The sequence below is a fragment of the Alternaria ventricosa genome, assembly GCF_023758065.1.
Source record: "Alternaria ventricosa strain BMP 2768 chromosome Unknown scaffold_20, whole genome shotgun sequence".
Taxonomy (NCBI): Eukaryota; Fungi; Ascomycota; class Dothideomycetes; order Pleosporales; family Pleosporaceae; genus Alternaria; species Alternaria ventricosa.
In genome coordinates, this window is record NW_026055700.1 from 97759 (window position 1) to 112936 (window position 15178).

The 15178-nt window shown below is 52.3% G+C and overlaps 8 protein-coding genes across 8 annotated transcripts; 3 read left to right on the forward strand and 5 right to left on the reverse strand.

The window, feature by feature from the left end:
- Positions 1-657: 657 nt before the first annotated feature.
- J4E93_009201 (uncharacterized protein) lies at positions 658-1339 on the reverse strand (the record flags this gene model as incomplete). Its single annotated transcript, XM_049347095.1, has 3 exons — positions 658-696; positions 773-970; positions 1025-1339. 3 exons carry the CDS (start codon positions 1337-1339, stop codon positions 658-660), a joined length of 552 nt encoding a protein of 183 aa, XP_049195659.1.
- Positions 1340-1549: 210 nt separating this feature from the next.
- On the forward strand, positions 1550-2255 carry CNB1 (Calcineurin subunit B; the record flags this gene model as incomplete). The annotated part of the gene is made up of 4 exons (XM_049347096.1): positions 1550-1601; positions 1679-1731; positions 1785-2081; positions 2133-2255. The coding sequence occupies 4 exons, from the start codon at positions 1550-1552 to the stop codon at positions 2253-2255; spliced, it is 525 nt and encodes a 174-aa protein (XP_049195660.1).
- Positions 2256-3017: 762 nt separating this feature from the next.
- Positions 3018-3360, reverse strand: J4E93_009203 (uncharacterized protein; the record flags this gene model as incomplete). Its single annotated transcript, XM_049347097.1, has 2 exons — positions 3018-3063; positions 3152-3360. 2 exons carry the CDS (start codon positions 3358-3360, stop codon positions 3018-3020), a joined length of 255 nt encoding a protein of 84 aa, XP_049195661.1.
- A 1181-nt stretch (positions 3361-4541) lies between these two features.
- On the forward strand, positions 4542-5594 carry J4E93_009204 (uncharacterized protein; the record flags this gene model as incomplete). The annotated part of the gene is made up of 3 exons (XM_049347098.1): positions 4542-4646; positions 4697-5282; positions 5344-5594. 3 exons carry the CDS (start codon positions 4542-4544, stop codon positions 5592-5594), a joined length of 942 nt encoding a protein of 313 aa, XP_049195662.1.
- An 837-nt stretch (positions 5595-6431) lies between these two features.
- Positions 6432-7674, forward strand: J4E93_009205 (uncharacterized protein; the record flags this gene model as incomplete). The annotated part of the gene is made up of 2 exons (XM_049347099.1): positions 6432-6693; positions 6755-7674. 2 exons carry the CDS (start codon positions 6432-6434, stop codon positions 7672-7674), a joined length of 1182 nt encoding a protein of 393 aa, XP_049195663.1.
- Positions 7675-7805: 131 nt separating this feature from the next.
- On the reverse strand, positions 7806-9556 carry J4E93_009206 (uncharacterized protein; the record flags this gene model as incomplete). The annotated part of the gene is made up of 3 exons (XM_049347100.1): positions 7806-8681; positions 8733-9242; positions 9365-9556. 3 exons carry the CDS (start codon positions 9554-9556, stop codon positions 7806-7808), a joined length of 1578 nt encoding a protein of 525 aa, XP_049195664.1.
- Positions 9557-10245: 689 nt separating this feature from the next.
- On the reverse strand, positions 10246-11462 carry LET1 (26S protease regulatory subunit 8; the record flags this gene model as incomplete). Its single annotated transcript, XM_049347101.1, has 2 exons — positions 10246-11180; positions 11228-11462. 2 exons carry the CDS (start codon positions 11460-11462, stop codon positions 10246-10248), a joined length of 1170 nt encoding a protein of 389 aa, XP_049195665.1.
- Positions 11463-11901: 439 nt separating this feature from the next.
- On the reverse strand, positions 11902-12967 carry J4E93_009208 (uncharacterized protein; the record flags this gene model as incomplete). The annotated part of the gene is made up of 4 exons (XM_049347102.1): positions 11902-12260; positions 12306-12426; positions 12485-12916; positions 12965-12967. The coding sequence occupies 4 exons, from the start codon at positions 12965-12967 to the stop codon at positions 11902-11904; spliced, it is 915 nt and encodes a 304-aa protein (XP_049195666.1).
- Positions 12968-15178: the final 2211 nt, after the last annotated feature.

Below are 15178 nucleotides of genomic sequence, written 5' to 3' on the forward strand. Positions count from 1 at the left end.
TACTCAGACCAACACGGGGGCCTATGGTGGTACCAGCCGGTCGTTTTGAAATGGAATCGTGAACTTTCTGGTTGGCCTGCGACGACTTTGGTAAGGCTGACAACAAGGATTTGGCTTTCGGGCTTTTGCCGACGGTAGTAGGTTTTTGGGAAAGTGGAACTTGGCCCCTTGAGTTCGATGTAGATGATACCAAGCGGGTGCGACTGATGTTTATTTCGGTATTGAACCGCAAGTTGCGATTGCGGGGCATTCTGGATAGGATGAGATACACCGGCATGGTTCTACTTCAAATCCGGCACTAACGATACGACGGAGTGGAGAGATTGTTAGATTGAGATAGCAAGTATTGCTGTTTGGGGTAATAGAAAGTAGGGAGAGGCGCGAGGAAGATTTCCAAGGATGAGGTGAGAGCGAGTGTGGATACGTCGGATTGGAGGGGCGCCCGTGCCGCAATCCGCATTTATTACCCGATGGACGCCACCCGCGGAACTAAGGAGTCTGAGGTGCATTGTTAGGACAGAATTAGCAATGCGAGTAACACCAAGTGGTCTGGTTTGGTCATTGGAGTGTTTTCGTCACGCCCAAAGGGCCTGCTCAAACCTATGACATTTAGGTGCAGATATGGCTGAATAGGGAAAGAGCTACGAATCATCGCATTCAATCTTGAGCAGCGCTTGAGAACTCTCCTTCGTAATACTAAAAGATCATTAGCGTTGGATCCCACACTTCAAACACGTGTTCGGCGCCGGACTTTCAAGAAGGCCACACTTACCTCCGTCACATTCTTCGCCAATTTGGTATCCCTCAACTTGGACTTTGCATTCGGTATCGTCCAGTTGTTGACTCCCCACCACCATCTCCGTATCCGCGCACCGACGCCGTGTCCACTAAACTTGGTCGATCGGTTCCAATGCCGCCAGCCGTTGAGTAGGAGAGTCCATAACACGCCTTGCGCGAAGCACATGATGACCTATGCCGCTGATTAGCGAAACTTCCCATATGCTCCATTCTTATCTCCTTGTACCTGGTCTCGTAATGTAATCCATGCCACGCCCTGCCATCCCTCTGCTTGCTCGATGCTCTTTAGGTAACTTTGTTCGAATCGAAGGTCTGGTAGCGGGGGCATCGTCTTCTGGCGCAGTACCGGATCTAATACGCTGACTGGTATTTCATCTTCGCCGACTTCCGAGCTATCGGGATCTGGGTGTTCATTGAGGGTGACGGGCTGCTTCTGGGATGCGGCGGTCGATGGGTTCAGGTCATGGCGTACGGATGGGTGTTGGTTGATGGATGCGCCCTGTAGCACTGAGCCAACTTCGGTGGGTATATCTGATTCCATTGTGTCTGAATATACGCCGCGACGTGAGGCTCGAGCAGAGTGCTGAATGTGGATGCGCGGAAGGGAAGGTGGAGTCTTGGCGGTTGACGTCGGGGCGCGGTGCCTGCCTTTAGCGCGGTTGGACCCTAGCGGCGGCGACCAGCAGCCCCACGACATCGAGACACGACAATATCCTCCACATCCAATTCCTACCCCAGATAAATCGCCAGAATGGGTAACCAACAGTCCGGGCTGCTCGACAACATAGCCTCCGGGTCCAACTGTACGTAAGCGGCGAAAGAGGAGACATACGCGAAGGGGCGCCTGCGGGGCTGAGAATAGCTTGCTAACAGCATGTAGTTGACCGCGAGGAGGTTGACCGCCTAAGGAAACGGTTTATGAAGCTGGACAAGGTGCGCGATCAGCACCATACGCAATAGACGAATGCTTGGCTAACTCAGTCCAGGACAACTCTGGTACCATCGAGCGCGACGAATTCCTAGCCCTCCCCCAAATCTCCTCGAACCCTCTCGCAACACGCATGATCGCTATCTTCGATGAAGATGGTGGAGGCGACGTCGACTTCCAAGAATTCGTCTCCGGTCTCTCAGCTTTCAGTAGCAAGGGCAACAAGGAGGAGAAGCTGCGATTCGCTTTCCGCGTATACGACATCGACCGCGACGGCTACATCAGCAATGGCGAGCTCTTCATAGTACTGAAGATGATGGTTGGAAGCAACCTGAAGGACCAACAGCTGCAACAGGTGCGTAAAACACATTGGAAGTCATATGGCAGACGTCTAACGAGCGTGTAGATTGTTGACAAGACCATCATGGAGGCCGATCTAGACCGCGACGGCAAGATCAGCTTTGAGGAGTTCACAAAGATGGTCGAGAACACGGACGTTTCTATGAGCATGACCCTGGACCAGTTCTAAGCGCTTTTTCTATTACGAATGCGACGGCATCTCCAGGCACGAGGGTTTCCTTGGCGAGGCGTTCAAGGTGTTGCGGGCACACTCGGGAACGGGCTCGACAGTATTCGATATTCCTCAATTCAGACCCGACATCTTTGGTCAACACTGTTTCACAAATGTGGATGCTGACGCGGATCATGACACCCTACCACTGATCGCATTCAAAGATACTGATTTCGCATTAACAACAGCTATTCATATCCCTGTATTCGGGTCGCCTCTAGCCGCCAGCTCTACAAGAACCTCTTCCCGATATATCCACCACTACCGAAACCCAGACTAAACCCCGGCATCCCGATCGCCGCATAAACTACAATAACAAAGTGAATACCAGCCGCGATACACAGCCCCACACCTTCCCAACTCCCAGCTTCGATGCTGACCTCCCCCTCACCGCCACCAACCGCATGATGTCCCAGCAGAATCCCTATCTCATGCAATGCCTTCGCACTAGCCATCGCACACAGCGCACCAGCAACGCCCAGCGCCGCACTGACCCCTAGCAGGAACTTCGAAGCCTTCTCGTTCCGGCCACCTCGTTCGCGGAAGATGAAGTAATAGATTAGGGAGATGAGGAAGAGGGATGAGGCGATCGCAGGAAGAGGGTATAAAGAGGATTTCTGGAGTGCCAGGGCGGAAGCGAGAACGGGGTGAGTCATTGGTATACTGGAAAGACCTGGTGGTGTATCTCCTGGGAAGCATTCCAAAGGCGCTGGTGTGGGGTTATCGCTTGGCGCCGTGGTGTTTGGTGGAAAGGATGCACAGAGGCCTGTTATACTGTCAGTAACCTCAAATCCCAATACAGCACTAATACCAACACGCGGAATGTCAGTTAAGAGATGTGCGTACCAAAATACCCTATCCGCACTGCAACAGGTGGCTGTCCAGCAGTCCCATTCTGCGATATCATAACCCAATACAGACTCTCGATGCCAGCACCTGTGCTTATGCAGCCGAGGAGGACGAAGAGGTAGATGATCAGGGAGATGAGGGTGAAGATGCAGACGAAGAAGGTTTTGTTCAGGATCCTGTCCTTGAGGAAGCTTGCTACTAGGAAGGGGAGCATGGTGACTGTGGTGGTGATACGTGCGTGCTGGGGTGAGGTATGAAGAGTAATGGGGGCTAGAGGGAGGTGATGATGTTCTGTGGTATTTATTGCTGGAGAGGAGATGGTGTTTCGGTGATGGGGTGGCTTCAAGAGATGGGTGTGAACCTTTTGGGTGTGTGATGAAGGGTGTGATGAAGGGTTGGAGATCGTGACATGTTGGCCGTACGTTGCTCGAGTGAATGGTTCGTCTACATCACTAGGAGTTTTCTTGTGTCTATGATAGGGCACAGATGCACTCATCTTAAAAGATAAAGATACTCTACCGAGTGCATGATGTCTGTCGATGTCCTTGACACCAAAGCACCATTTCTTCTCCGCATACGATGCGTATTATCTGGAGTACTTCGCCAGAGAATATGAGAGACTGCATTGCGGCAAAAGAAACCGTCTGGTATGAGATGAATCTATGCGATAGGCAATGATATGGATGCCACGAGCGGGCTCCGTGGACAGCGCGATTGAGCGTATATCAGGACAAATCGTCGCGGTCCAGGACGAAAAACATGGTACCGGACGAACAACGTGTGTCAGCGAAAACAGGGCATATGTAGGTACTCAGCTGAATAATTGAAGGGCGTTAACCTTGAAGTTTCCAGTTTACGGTGCAATCATCGGCGTACGGCCGCTCAAACGGGCTTAGCTCGGTCCCTGTATAGTTAGCGCAGATGCGCCACCCATCTCCCAAGCCTCTCTCCGCCCTGATTTCCCCACTTTACGCACTTTACAAATGTCCGTGAGTCCGGCATGGCGCCGCAACTCACATGTTGATGCTTACACTGATGTCTTTGTGGTAGTCACGTCATGCGCCCTGCCAAGGTCTTCCTATTGGAATCGCGGCCTCCCACTGGACGGGAGATTTACGAGCGGATATTTGCAGCCGCGTAGCTTCTATCGATGTCTACAAGCAGCTTTCTGTCGCTATGCCAAGGTACACAGTCACGGATAGGCAATGCCATTTCGTGTAGACATGAATCCTTCGACCGGGTTTCGTCCACATACTGACCATATAAAGCCTATTGAGATACCTTCAAATGTCATTATCAACTCTACCAACTCTCAGCAACTTCTTCAGTTGCATCATCGCCTAGTCACTTCCACTTTTCTTCTTCACATCAACGTCCGTCAACCAGAACTCAGCCATGGTCACCGTAGCAGTGGCCGGAGGCACAGGCGGCATCGGCCGTACAATCGTCGAAGAACTCGTTCGACGAGGCAAACATCAAGTTTTGATCCTAAGCCGAAGCGTATGAACGCAAAACCCATCTGACTTTGCACATCACTAAATGACATCCAGGCAAGCAAACTACTAGGCCTCGAATCCGTGCCAGTCCTCGAAACAAACTACGATGACGTCGCATCAATGAAAGACCTACTCCAGAAGAACAACATCGAAATCGTCATATCCGCACTCCGCCTCTTCGACAAACCAGGCGCAGACTCGCAGATGAACCTCATCCGCGCCTCAATCGACGCCGGCAACGTAAAGCGCTTCATGCCTAGCGAGTACGGAGTCAACTACTCACAACCCGGCATTCTCGACGTGTATCCTTCCGCGAAATGGTGGCTTGACGCCGCCGATCTACTGCGTAGCTCCCATATCGACTTCACACGCGTTTTCTTGGGCTGGTATTCGGATTACTTTGCCATGCCGCATGTCAAATCCAACATGAAGCCTTTCAACTATGCTTTGGACTTCAAGAACAAGAAGGCGGTGCTGCCAGGTGATGGCAATTCGGCGGTCTCGTTTATTCATTCGACGGACTTGGCGAAGTATATTGTTGCGACGTTGGATGATGAGAAGAAATGGCCGGAGCTTAGTCCTTTTGCTTCTGATGCGATGACGTGGAAGAAGGCTGTTGAGTTGGCGGAGAAGGTTACGGGTAAGTCATCCTTGTCACTCCTATCATGGCGATTGGGATAAAGCTAACAGCTTCATGACAGGCACGAAATGGGACATCACCTACGATACCATCGACAAGTTGGAGAAAGGTCAAGCGACGGTGCTCGAGCAACCAGAAGGCACATACGAGTTTCCTCCGGAATTCATTCAACCCTTAGTCGTCGAGTTCAGCATGTTGGCCGTACGTGTGAACATGGATGCCTCGAAAGATGGATTGAGAAACCATGGATTTCCCCAGATTCATCCGATCGGTGTCGAGGAGTTGATGCAGAAGGCCTGGGGAAGCAAATGATGAGATCAGTATGGTATTGTGCGGGCTGGAGTTGAGCTCGCAGGTAGTCTTCGCCTTTTAGAAAATCGGCCGTTCATTGATAGCAATATAAAGATCAACAACGAGTCCGACGAGGCTTACAACAACTTGTATACGCATACGTCTTGAAGATAACGCTGACGGTAACCAATGGGAGAGATTTGATTACTGCTGATTCGGGCTGTTGGCCAGGCTTGGCGCTTCCCGTTTCCCGTTTCCCCGTGACCCACTTCGTACAGCCGCCCCCGTCCGCCAGACCTCATTATTTGATTCGTTTCAACCTCCCGGGCAGACGTATACATTAAGACCCACTTCGCATAGGGATGGCCGCGTTATACAATACGACGAATAGCACTACATGTAGTACGAAGGGGTTAGAGTTTTCGTACAACGAGAAGCTATTCTAGGCGAGGCTTGGATTGTTGGGTGCCGCGTCATGTATCGTGACGAAGCTTTGGTAAGGTTGGTGAAGTGGTGATGGCTGCAGTGCTCGACTGGATTCGATGCGACAGCAAGGGGAAACGTGGTTAGGTAGGGGTAAGATATCCCATGTACGAAATGCGTGTGAGACATACACTGAAATTGTACATCATCGCTTTAGGTCTACATGTAGGAATAGGAAGTTAGTGGTATATCTCAGGCAGTTCTTGTGAGATGCGTATTGTTGTATAAAGGCAGTGAGTATCGATGTGAAGTGTATAGCTCCATCATCATCATCATTTCTCCGGTGTTGCTAGCTGGCTGTATCAAATCCTTGTACCTTTCAATCGTTCAACAGATCATACCAACTTCTGTCTTCACTAAATTTAGCAATCGAACATGGTCAAACTCGCCTCCGTCCTCACCAGTGCCGCTACAGTCACCTCTCTCTTTAGCACTGTCTTAGCTCACCCCGGCGAGACACACGACCATGCCAAGATCAAACGCGAGGTAGAAGTTCGTGGCTTGCGCGCTGCTGCAGCGAAACGTTCTTTGGCTGGATGTCAAAATACGCTCAAGCACCGAAGCTTGATGCGGCGTTCTGAAGAACGTCGCGCAAACACGCTGGATGAGCTTCGTCGTAAGCGTGGAATCACTGCAAGTATGCTCTCCCCCAACCATCGAACCCTGTTTCCAACAACGATGGCTAAATCAGCATACAGAGCCCAAGAAGTACCGTCGCGATTTGAAGCAACTCCAGGAATTCGAAAACGTCAACCATAACATGACCGGCACGATAGATTACACGCCCAACACTCTCACCAGCGCCATCTTCGCCGCAAACACCTCATGCATCCTTACCCCCGAACTCACCTTCGGGCCCTACTACGTCACCGGCGAACTGATCCGGAAGAACGTAGTCGAAGACCAAAAGGGCATCGACCTCTACCTCGAAGTGCAATACGTCGATATCACCACCTGCGAGCCCGTCCCCCACCTCTTCGTCGACATATGGAACACCAACGCCACGGGCTACTACAGTGGCGTTGAAAACGGGCAAGGCGGCCTCAACACCACCTTTCTACGCGGCGTCCAAGAAACGGATGCTGATGGCGTCGTGGCTTTCGAAACGTTGTCTCCGGGCCACTATACCGATCGCGCAACACACACGCACCTTCTCGTCAAGTCTAATGTGACCGTCCGCTCAAACGGCACCACGGGCTCCGATGGCACTATCGCACATGCTGGTCAGCTTTTCTACCCTGAAGATCTCAAGACTGAGGTTGAGGCTACCGAGCCTTATATCTTTAGTACGCAGCCGTATATCACCAACGACGACGATTTCTTGTCGGTTGTGCAGGCTGATGACGACTTTGACCCGTTTCCTCAGTACGTGTATCTGGGTGATGGGGTCGAGGATGGGTTGATGGCTTGGATTCAGATCGGTATTAGTACTACGGCTGATCATAGTGACGATCAGATGTTTGGTGTTGCTGCGGATTATCAGGCGGGTGGTGGTGTTGCGAACCAGAATCAGACGGGTGCGGATTTGATTGGTGGGCCGGGAGCTAATGGGACTACGCCTGGTGGGGCTGTGTCGTTGGGTGCTGTTCCTTCTGGTGCTACCCCAGGGGCTGTTTGAGACTTCATTGTGATGACTACTTGTATATCGGTTCTTGTACCTTCCTTCTAGAAGCCCAGTTCTAAGTACATAGATGCATTCACACTATCCACGCATCTGTGTCGTTCAGAACACGCTTTGGGCCTGCCCATTTACATACTCGCTTTCCCCCTACTCTCGAAAGGCAGTATGAGCACCAAAACACCCGCAGCGATGAACAACGCCCCACTAACATAGACCGGCGCACTGGTCTCCAAATCCGCAAACATAGCCACAATAGGCGCCATAATACCAAACACCCTGTTCGCACTCGCCGTTATAGCATTTCCCGTACCGCGATCTTTGGTTGGAAAGATCTCAGGCGTATACGCATACAGCACCGCATACATAATGTTGCTCATGAAGTTGTAGGCGCAGTTCCATCCTAAAAGGGCGTTGGAAGTAAGCGCCGTCGTGGAACACAGTAGAAAGACGCCAGTGAGGACTGTAGAGAGGGCTAGTGTGCCTTTGCGTCCAATATGCGGTGTTTCGACGAGTACTGCGCCGAGGATGCATCCTGGTACGCCAAGCACGGCGATGATGAGACTGTTGCGGTAGGTGATATAGGTCGAGCCGTCACCGAAGTCGGCACCGCGGGTGGCTTGGATGTAGGGCAGGAAGGCGTTGTAGAGGGGGTAGCCGAGGCCGATGAATGCCCAGACTAAAGTGATGGTGCTGGTTGAGAAAGCGAGTTTCCTGGTCGCGAAGAGAGCTTTGACGTGCGAGCTATCCAGCTTCTGGAGTTTACGCTTAACGGCTGCGGTGGCAGTGCTGGTCTGCTGGACTGTACCGGGTAGCGCGTAGTTGTTGCATGATTCTAGTTCTTCAAGTGTGAGGGTGCATTCTTTTCTGTTTCGGCGCGCGACTTCGTGGACGATGCGGACGGCGTCTGCGTCTCGGCCTTTGCCCATCAGGAATTTGGGGGACTCGAAGATTGTGAAGAAGACGAAGCGGCCGATGAACATTAGTAGCGCAACACCGCCCATGACCTAGGAAAGGTGTTAGCGGATACTTGTAAGCACGGGAGGTTCGACACTCACGATCATAAAGTACCGCCATCCCATGTTTTCTCCTCTCGTGCAGTTGATATCCGTCTGCTGACATGTAAGGTTTCCAAGTAACGGCCATGCTACAAGGGTGGCAAAGACTTGCGCGAGCGCCCAGTAGATCGACAGAATGGTGAGCAGATACTGATGGCTCCCAGGCAAGAACTCCAGGAAAATCGCTGAATCCACAGGCAGGTTTCCGCCCACACCAACAGACCAAAGAGCAGCGAACGTGCCAATAGCACCGAAATTGGGGCTACTCGCTGCTATCATTCCGAACACAGCTGTGATACCGATAGTGAGGTTGAATGCCCACCGTCTTCCGAAGATATCGCAGCCAAATCCCCAGAAGACGGCGCCGAAAAGAAGTCCGATGTTTTGTGAGAGGGAGAGCAGCGGTGGGCGTGTGGGGTTGAATTCGTTGGTGATGGGCGTAAAGATTAGGGATGTTACTATCGGCCAGAGATTGTCCATTGCCCAACCAAATCCAATCACGATGAAGAGCTGGGAGAGATCAGTTTGGTGGACCGGAGTGGATGGAGATGAAGGACGAGTATGGGGGAAAGGTTGCTTGTGCGAAGTGTGTTCACGATGGATGTGGGAGTAATGATGAGATGAGTACTTACCTGCCATTGATACCTCCCCATACCTATGTCTTGCATGGCCTTGTTCAGCATCTTCGCTTTGGCTTCGTACACGGGGTCCAACGACCCATCTTCCAAAACGCTCACCGGCGCTTCTCCATCTCTTGCTACGGTTTGCGCTGAAGGTTCCTTGTAACCGTGCGATTCATCCATCTTTACTGGCGAGTCGGCCATGATTTCTTTTCGCCCTTCGAAGCTGGCTGCGAGCGCAAAGAATATAAGAGCGGAGGTTAAGCTAGATCGCAGTAAACACAGACAGCCGGTTTAAGTCAAGGTAACAGGTGGCGAGGGACATTGAGCATTAGCGTCGCTAAAGGACTTAGTGAATGGAGGATCTTTAACGGAATGGTATTTGATTGAGCAGTGGGTTGGGAAACTGCATGGTTAGTGTGACGACTTATAATGTTCCTTGTCGCGCAATCGGGCTTCCCGCTCGCGCAATACCACGAGGAGGAAGGTACCACCACCACGATGCGCGGGGTATCTCCAGGGCGAACGCCATGGTAGTACTGCGTCCACAACTCTGGTCCACACATGCGATAAGGAATTGAAGCCGTTGCGACTGTCCTGTGGTAAGCGATAAGCGATGTTAAGATGGTTACGATCTGCAGTGCATGCGAGGTGGTGTGGGAGATGGCGGGCTAGGTCCTGACGGGAGTTACTCCGCGCTAGTATGACGTGCCGTCACACTTGAGCTGACCATGCGAGATCCACGTCAACCAAGTTAGGAATTTTGAAGGTCGGTAGTCATTATTTGTTTGTACCAAGAATCTGCACGTCTATGTTTGGTGTACATAATCTCGACGTAAACACCAGCAATGCATAATGCAGGCCAGCGCAGTAGCATAACCACGTACCATGGTCTACTTCCACAGCTTGCTCAAACTGGTCGCCTTGTCGTCGTGCTTGTTCAGCACCTTCGCGGTCGCCAGATCGAAGTCCTCCTGTGTGACGTGCACTCTCCTCTCCCTGAGGGCGTACATACCAGCCTCAGTGCACACACCCTTCAGCTCAGCACCAGAACATCCGTTCATCTTCTCTGCGACCTTTGTCAGGTTGATACCACGCGTCAAGTTCATGCTCCTAGAGTGAATGCGCAGAATGTCGGCACGCGCCTCGACGGTTGGCGGTGGGAACTCGATCTTTCGGTCGATACGCCCGGGTCGTAGAAGGGCGGGATCTAGGATGTCCAGTCGGTTGGTCGCCATGATGATCTTGATGTTCTTGGTTGGCTCGAAACCGTCCAGCTGGTTCAGCAGCTCCAACATGGTTCGCTGGACCTCGGAATCACCACCTGAGCTTCCCTCCACTCGACTTGATCCAATGCTGTCAATCTCGTCCATGAAGATAATGCTGGGTGCGTGTTCTCGTGCCATGACGAAGAGTTCACGAACCATGCGACTACCCTCACCAATGTACTTCTGTACCAGCTCGCTACCAGACACTCGGATGAACTTGCAGTCAGCGTGATGTGCGACCGCACGCGCAAGCAGTGTCTTTCCTGTTCCAGGAGGACCGTATAGCAGCACACCCTTGGGCTGAGCAATACCGAGCGATTCGAAGAGTTCGGGATGTTGCAGACCCAGCTCGATGACTTCCTTGATCTCCTTGATCTGCTGATCCAAACCACCAATCATGTCGTATGTGCTGTCGGGCACCTTCTCGACCATCATGAGGGAGACGAGGGGATCGACGGACGAGGGAAGGAGCTTCTCGAGCTTGTAGGAGTCACTGAGGAGAGTGACGCGCTTTCCAGCGGTGAGTTTGCTGATATCTACGCTGTCCGCGACATCGACGACTGCCTTGATTAGTCTTGATTCCGTCTATGCTTAATGTGATACATACCATATTTGCCCTCGGGGTGAACCTTTACGAGCACCTTCTTGGTACCCATGACCTTTACCACCTCTCCGACGTAGGATCCCGGTTGCTGTAGAAGGCCGAGCTCTTCTCGCAATAACCGTACTCTTGAGTTGTAGTCATTGCGCTGGGCTTCAAGTCGTCGTAGCTTGGCTTGTCCCTGTATGATCTCGAGCTTCATCGTCTCTATCTTGTTGTGGAAGAAGGTATCGAGCGCCATGGCTGTGGCGGGCGCCGGCGGCGATGTTTAGGCTAGGGTGTTGTTTGGGGCAGGGTTGAATGCAAGGAACTCGTGTAGTGAGCGACGGCGAAGACGGTGGGGTAGAGGTTGTGGGTGAGATAGCGATGGCGACTGTTGCACCTTGGTGTTGACGCCCGTGACGGCGTGGAAGCTTCCGAAGCTGGCCATTGCCGGATTAAGGTTACGCCGGGCCACTAGCGCAAACGCGTTGGGGGGAGGAGCGCCTGAGCCCGAACACTGCAACGCGTGACTCCCTTTCACGTAACTACGAGTTATGTACTTTTATCAGTCACGTTCCACTATCCCAATCTCGCCTTATATAGATGAAGCATCATTTCATTGCCGTCACGCTATTCTCACACTATACGAGACAAAGATAGGGCCGCCATATCCAGCCCGAAACCCTCACAGCAATCTCTCACCGCGCGATTACGGGCGCGCTTACCTGCCTTAGTCGCGCGAGCTCGAGAAGTATCGACAACGACTTGGTCGTCGTGCCATAGTTGATCTGCACACTCTGCTCCTCGGCCACGTTGTCCTGGATTCTCAGACTGCTCAAATGCTTGTATATATCTGTATCCAGCGGAGCATTTACCTGAATAGCGTAACCACGAGATGCATTGTTGATAACGATGCGTTCGGTCTTGACGGGAACTTCTCGTGGCGATGCTTCTGAGTCATCAACGAGCGTCTCGTCTTCGCTATCTTCGCCATCACCATGACCCGCCTTGTCGAGAGCCTTGAGATCGGCCAGAGTCAATGGGACAAAGCCGTCGTCTAATATCGTTAGTCTGGATACATCATCGTCAGCCTAAAACCCACTTGATGGACGTCGGCCCTTGAGCAGTTGTGCAATTTTCAGGCCCTTGCAATCCTGGACAAGCTCCCTGAAGGACTCGTCGATCCGCTGTATAGCTTCCGCATTTGCTACAGCTTGTTTCCCCTACATGCGTCACATAATCAGTCAATGTCTCACACGATTCGAAGCTCGAAGTTCTTACCATGGTGCGGACTACTCCTACGTGGGCGACTTGAATGGACAGCACGAGCACAGCCTTCACTTGGACCAGCTCGCCCATAATGGCGCTCAGCTTCTTCTCGTCTGCTGAGCCGTCCACCAGCTGGCGCGCAAACTGGATCATCTTACTTGTGGTTGACGGAACCAAGGTCTTGATCAAGGCAGCCAGCCTCTCTGACACGTCTTGTAGTCGAACCAGCTCCGCGGCAACAGTGGGTGTCTTCAGGTCCTGCTCATCGTAGATCATACCCATGATTGCCTTGATACTTTTGAGTTCGCTATAGTGTCGAGCCAGGACCTCAGGAAGACATTTCTGACGAGCGTTCGCATCGCGGAGGCGTTTGAAGATTCGGCAGACTTGCTCTACGAGTTGAGTAGTAGCTTGGATTGCGGATACAACAGCCACCGCTTCAGCCTGTTACGACAATTAGCCTTGCCACACATACAACGGAAGTGGACTCACCATTGTGTTCAAGGTATCGGTTGAAATTCTTGTAGAGAGAGAAGAGCACAAGTACCAGGAGATTGTGCAGACAGCTCGAAGGGTGCGGAACAGCACTTAATGGCCAGCTGAACTTACCCAGAGCGTTATTGGGGCGCAGTGCCGATTGCGAGTCGACCGTAAGTACGGTTGGTCCGGTGACAGTTCGCAGCGTGCATGCAAGATATCGACCAATGATTCGCCCCCGCGAAGCGATCTGCAGCCAAAGATGCACCCCAAAAGAACTCCAAGTTCGCACCGCCATTGGCGTCCAATGAGGATGGACATCTCTCTGAAAGAAGCGGTTCAAAGCTGACATTACTTGTGCATAATGCCACGTCGTCCTTGGAACCCCGGACGGGAAGACGGTGGAGGGTGCGCCTAACTTCAATTGCCGCTTCTTGTCTCTTCGCTTGTCGGTTTAGCCAGACCTGACCGAGCCAGCGCCGAAGAGGAGATCGAATTGGCGATGCTTAACAATATAGAAGCGATATATGGCGAACTCGTCTTTCTCTTCTTCCGGGCAGCAGGCGAGACTGACATAATCATTCGTGGGCGGAAGGTGGATCTGGTCAGAGCCAGCTTCTACCGTGAACGAAGAACTCTTGTATACTACGAGGCTCAGCCGACGCACGATCCTCTCCGCGATGTAATTGTTTGGGATATCGGGTCGAAACATGGCGAAGACTGGGTGCCGACTGTCATTCTTGCTAGGCTTGAGGATCAAGTTTTGTCCTTGGTGGACAGACCGATCCGAAGCGCGTATCTAGTCGTCGTCAGCCGCCACCTTTCAGATGGTCACGCTGGGTGCTCTTACTGGGAGTTGTGCAGTGAACGTTGCGGACACCTTCGACGGAGCTGAACTCTTCAACACCTTGTGTACGTCCGTCATCGCTATGCATCTACTCGGTAATGCTGATTGGCTCATAGGGGGAACGATCTTCGGATCCCAGCCATACTGATAATTTACGACTAAGGTGTTGCTTGGAATTGTCAGGAGCGTGCTCAGTCCATTGTAGTGGAGTTCGACTTACATGCTGAAATTATGTACGTTGGCTGCCACAGTGCCATTGATTTGAAGAGCATTACCGCTGGCGGTATTCCGGCTGACAGACGTTACCCCCGTCATGACTTGAACTTCCTTCGACGTACGATTAGCAGCAGACATTTGCGACATGTTCGACCGCGCCCACAATATGCGCTGGATAACATCTGCTATGAGGAAACTACCTATGGGATTGACCACACTCGGATGCCTCAGCACATACGATGAAGGAAGGCTGTGGAGCTGTGATTGGGACAAGCCTCTGGCCAGCCGAGCGGGGTACGAAAAAGCCTTGACCGGTGTGCTGCAGGCTGCATACGGCTGCCTCAAGGTTGCTGGATGATGTTCTCACAGCCCTGTACCGACGTGCAGTTCCGGTCAACTCGCAACGGCAAAGCGTATTTTCGAGCGAATCATCACCCTGGATGCCGATGAAACGATAAGCGCTTCTTGGTTCCTGTGCGAATCTTCGGCCTGCGCACCCATCATCTTCTGCCTTGCCGCGAGACTCGTGCTACACGCAGTGCGCTTCGCAGGATCATCAATTCCTTACCTCCTCACGCCACGGCAACCATGAGTGACAATGGACGATTGCGCCTTAGCTAGCGCTGCTTTCCGCAGCGTCCCAAACTCCGTCCGTGCGACATCAGTAAGCCCCACCTAGATGCAGCTCGATCGCCTCGACTGCACATCATGGATCGCTATCGCATACGTGAATGTGTCGCACAGCTGGTCGACCATAGCCCAGAGCAGGCCGTAGAGATCCTTACTAGGTGCTGTGAAGAACGGGAAAGAACCCTCCAGGAAGTGTTCTCATCCTTGATACAATCAAGACCAAAGCAAAACGAGTCTCCCGTACCTGTCGGGAACAACATCAATGTCACATTCCCACCACGTGTTCCGCCCTCTTCACATGGATCGCAACACACTGGAACTCCGCCTCCCCGCCAGGGACCGCCACGCCGCTTTCCCTCGACATCATATCCGATAAGCCCTCCTGCTACAGCATCATCAGTAACATCTCACTCTACCAGGGACGAAAATAGCTCAGGAGAGTACATCCTGCTTCCTACTCTCGTCGGCACCAAGGTCGTAGACCACAAGGTCCGAATGAGACCGGCCTCGATCAAGCACAGCGTGATACGCGGAGA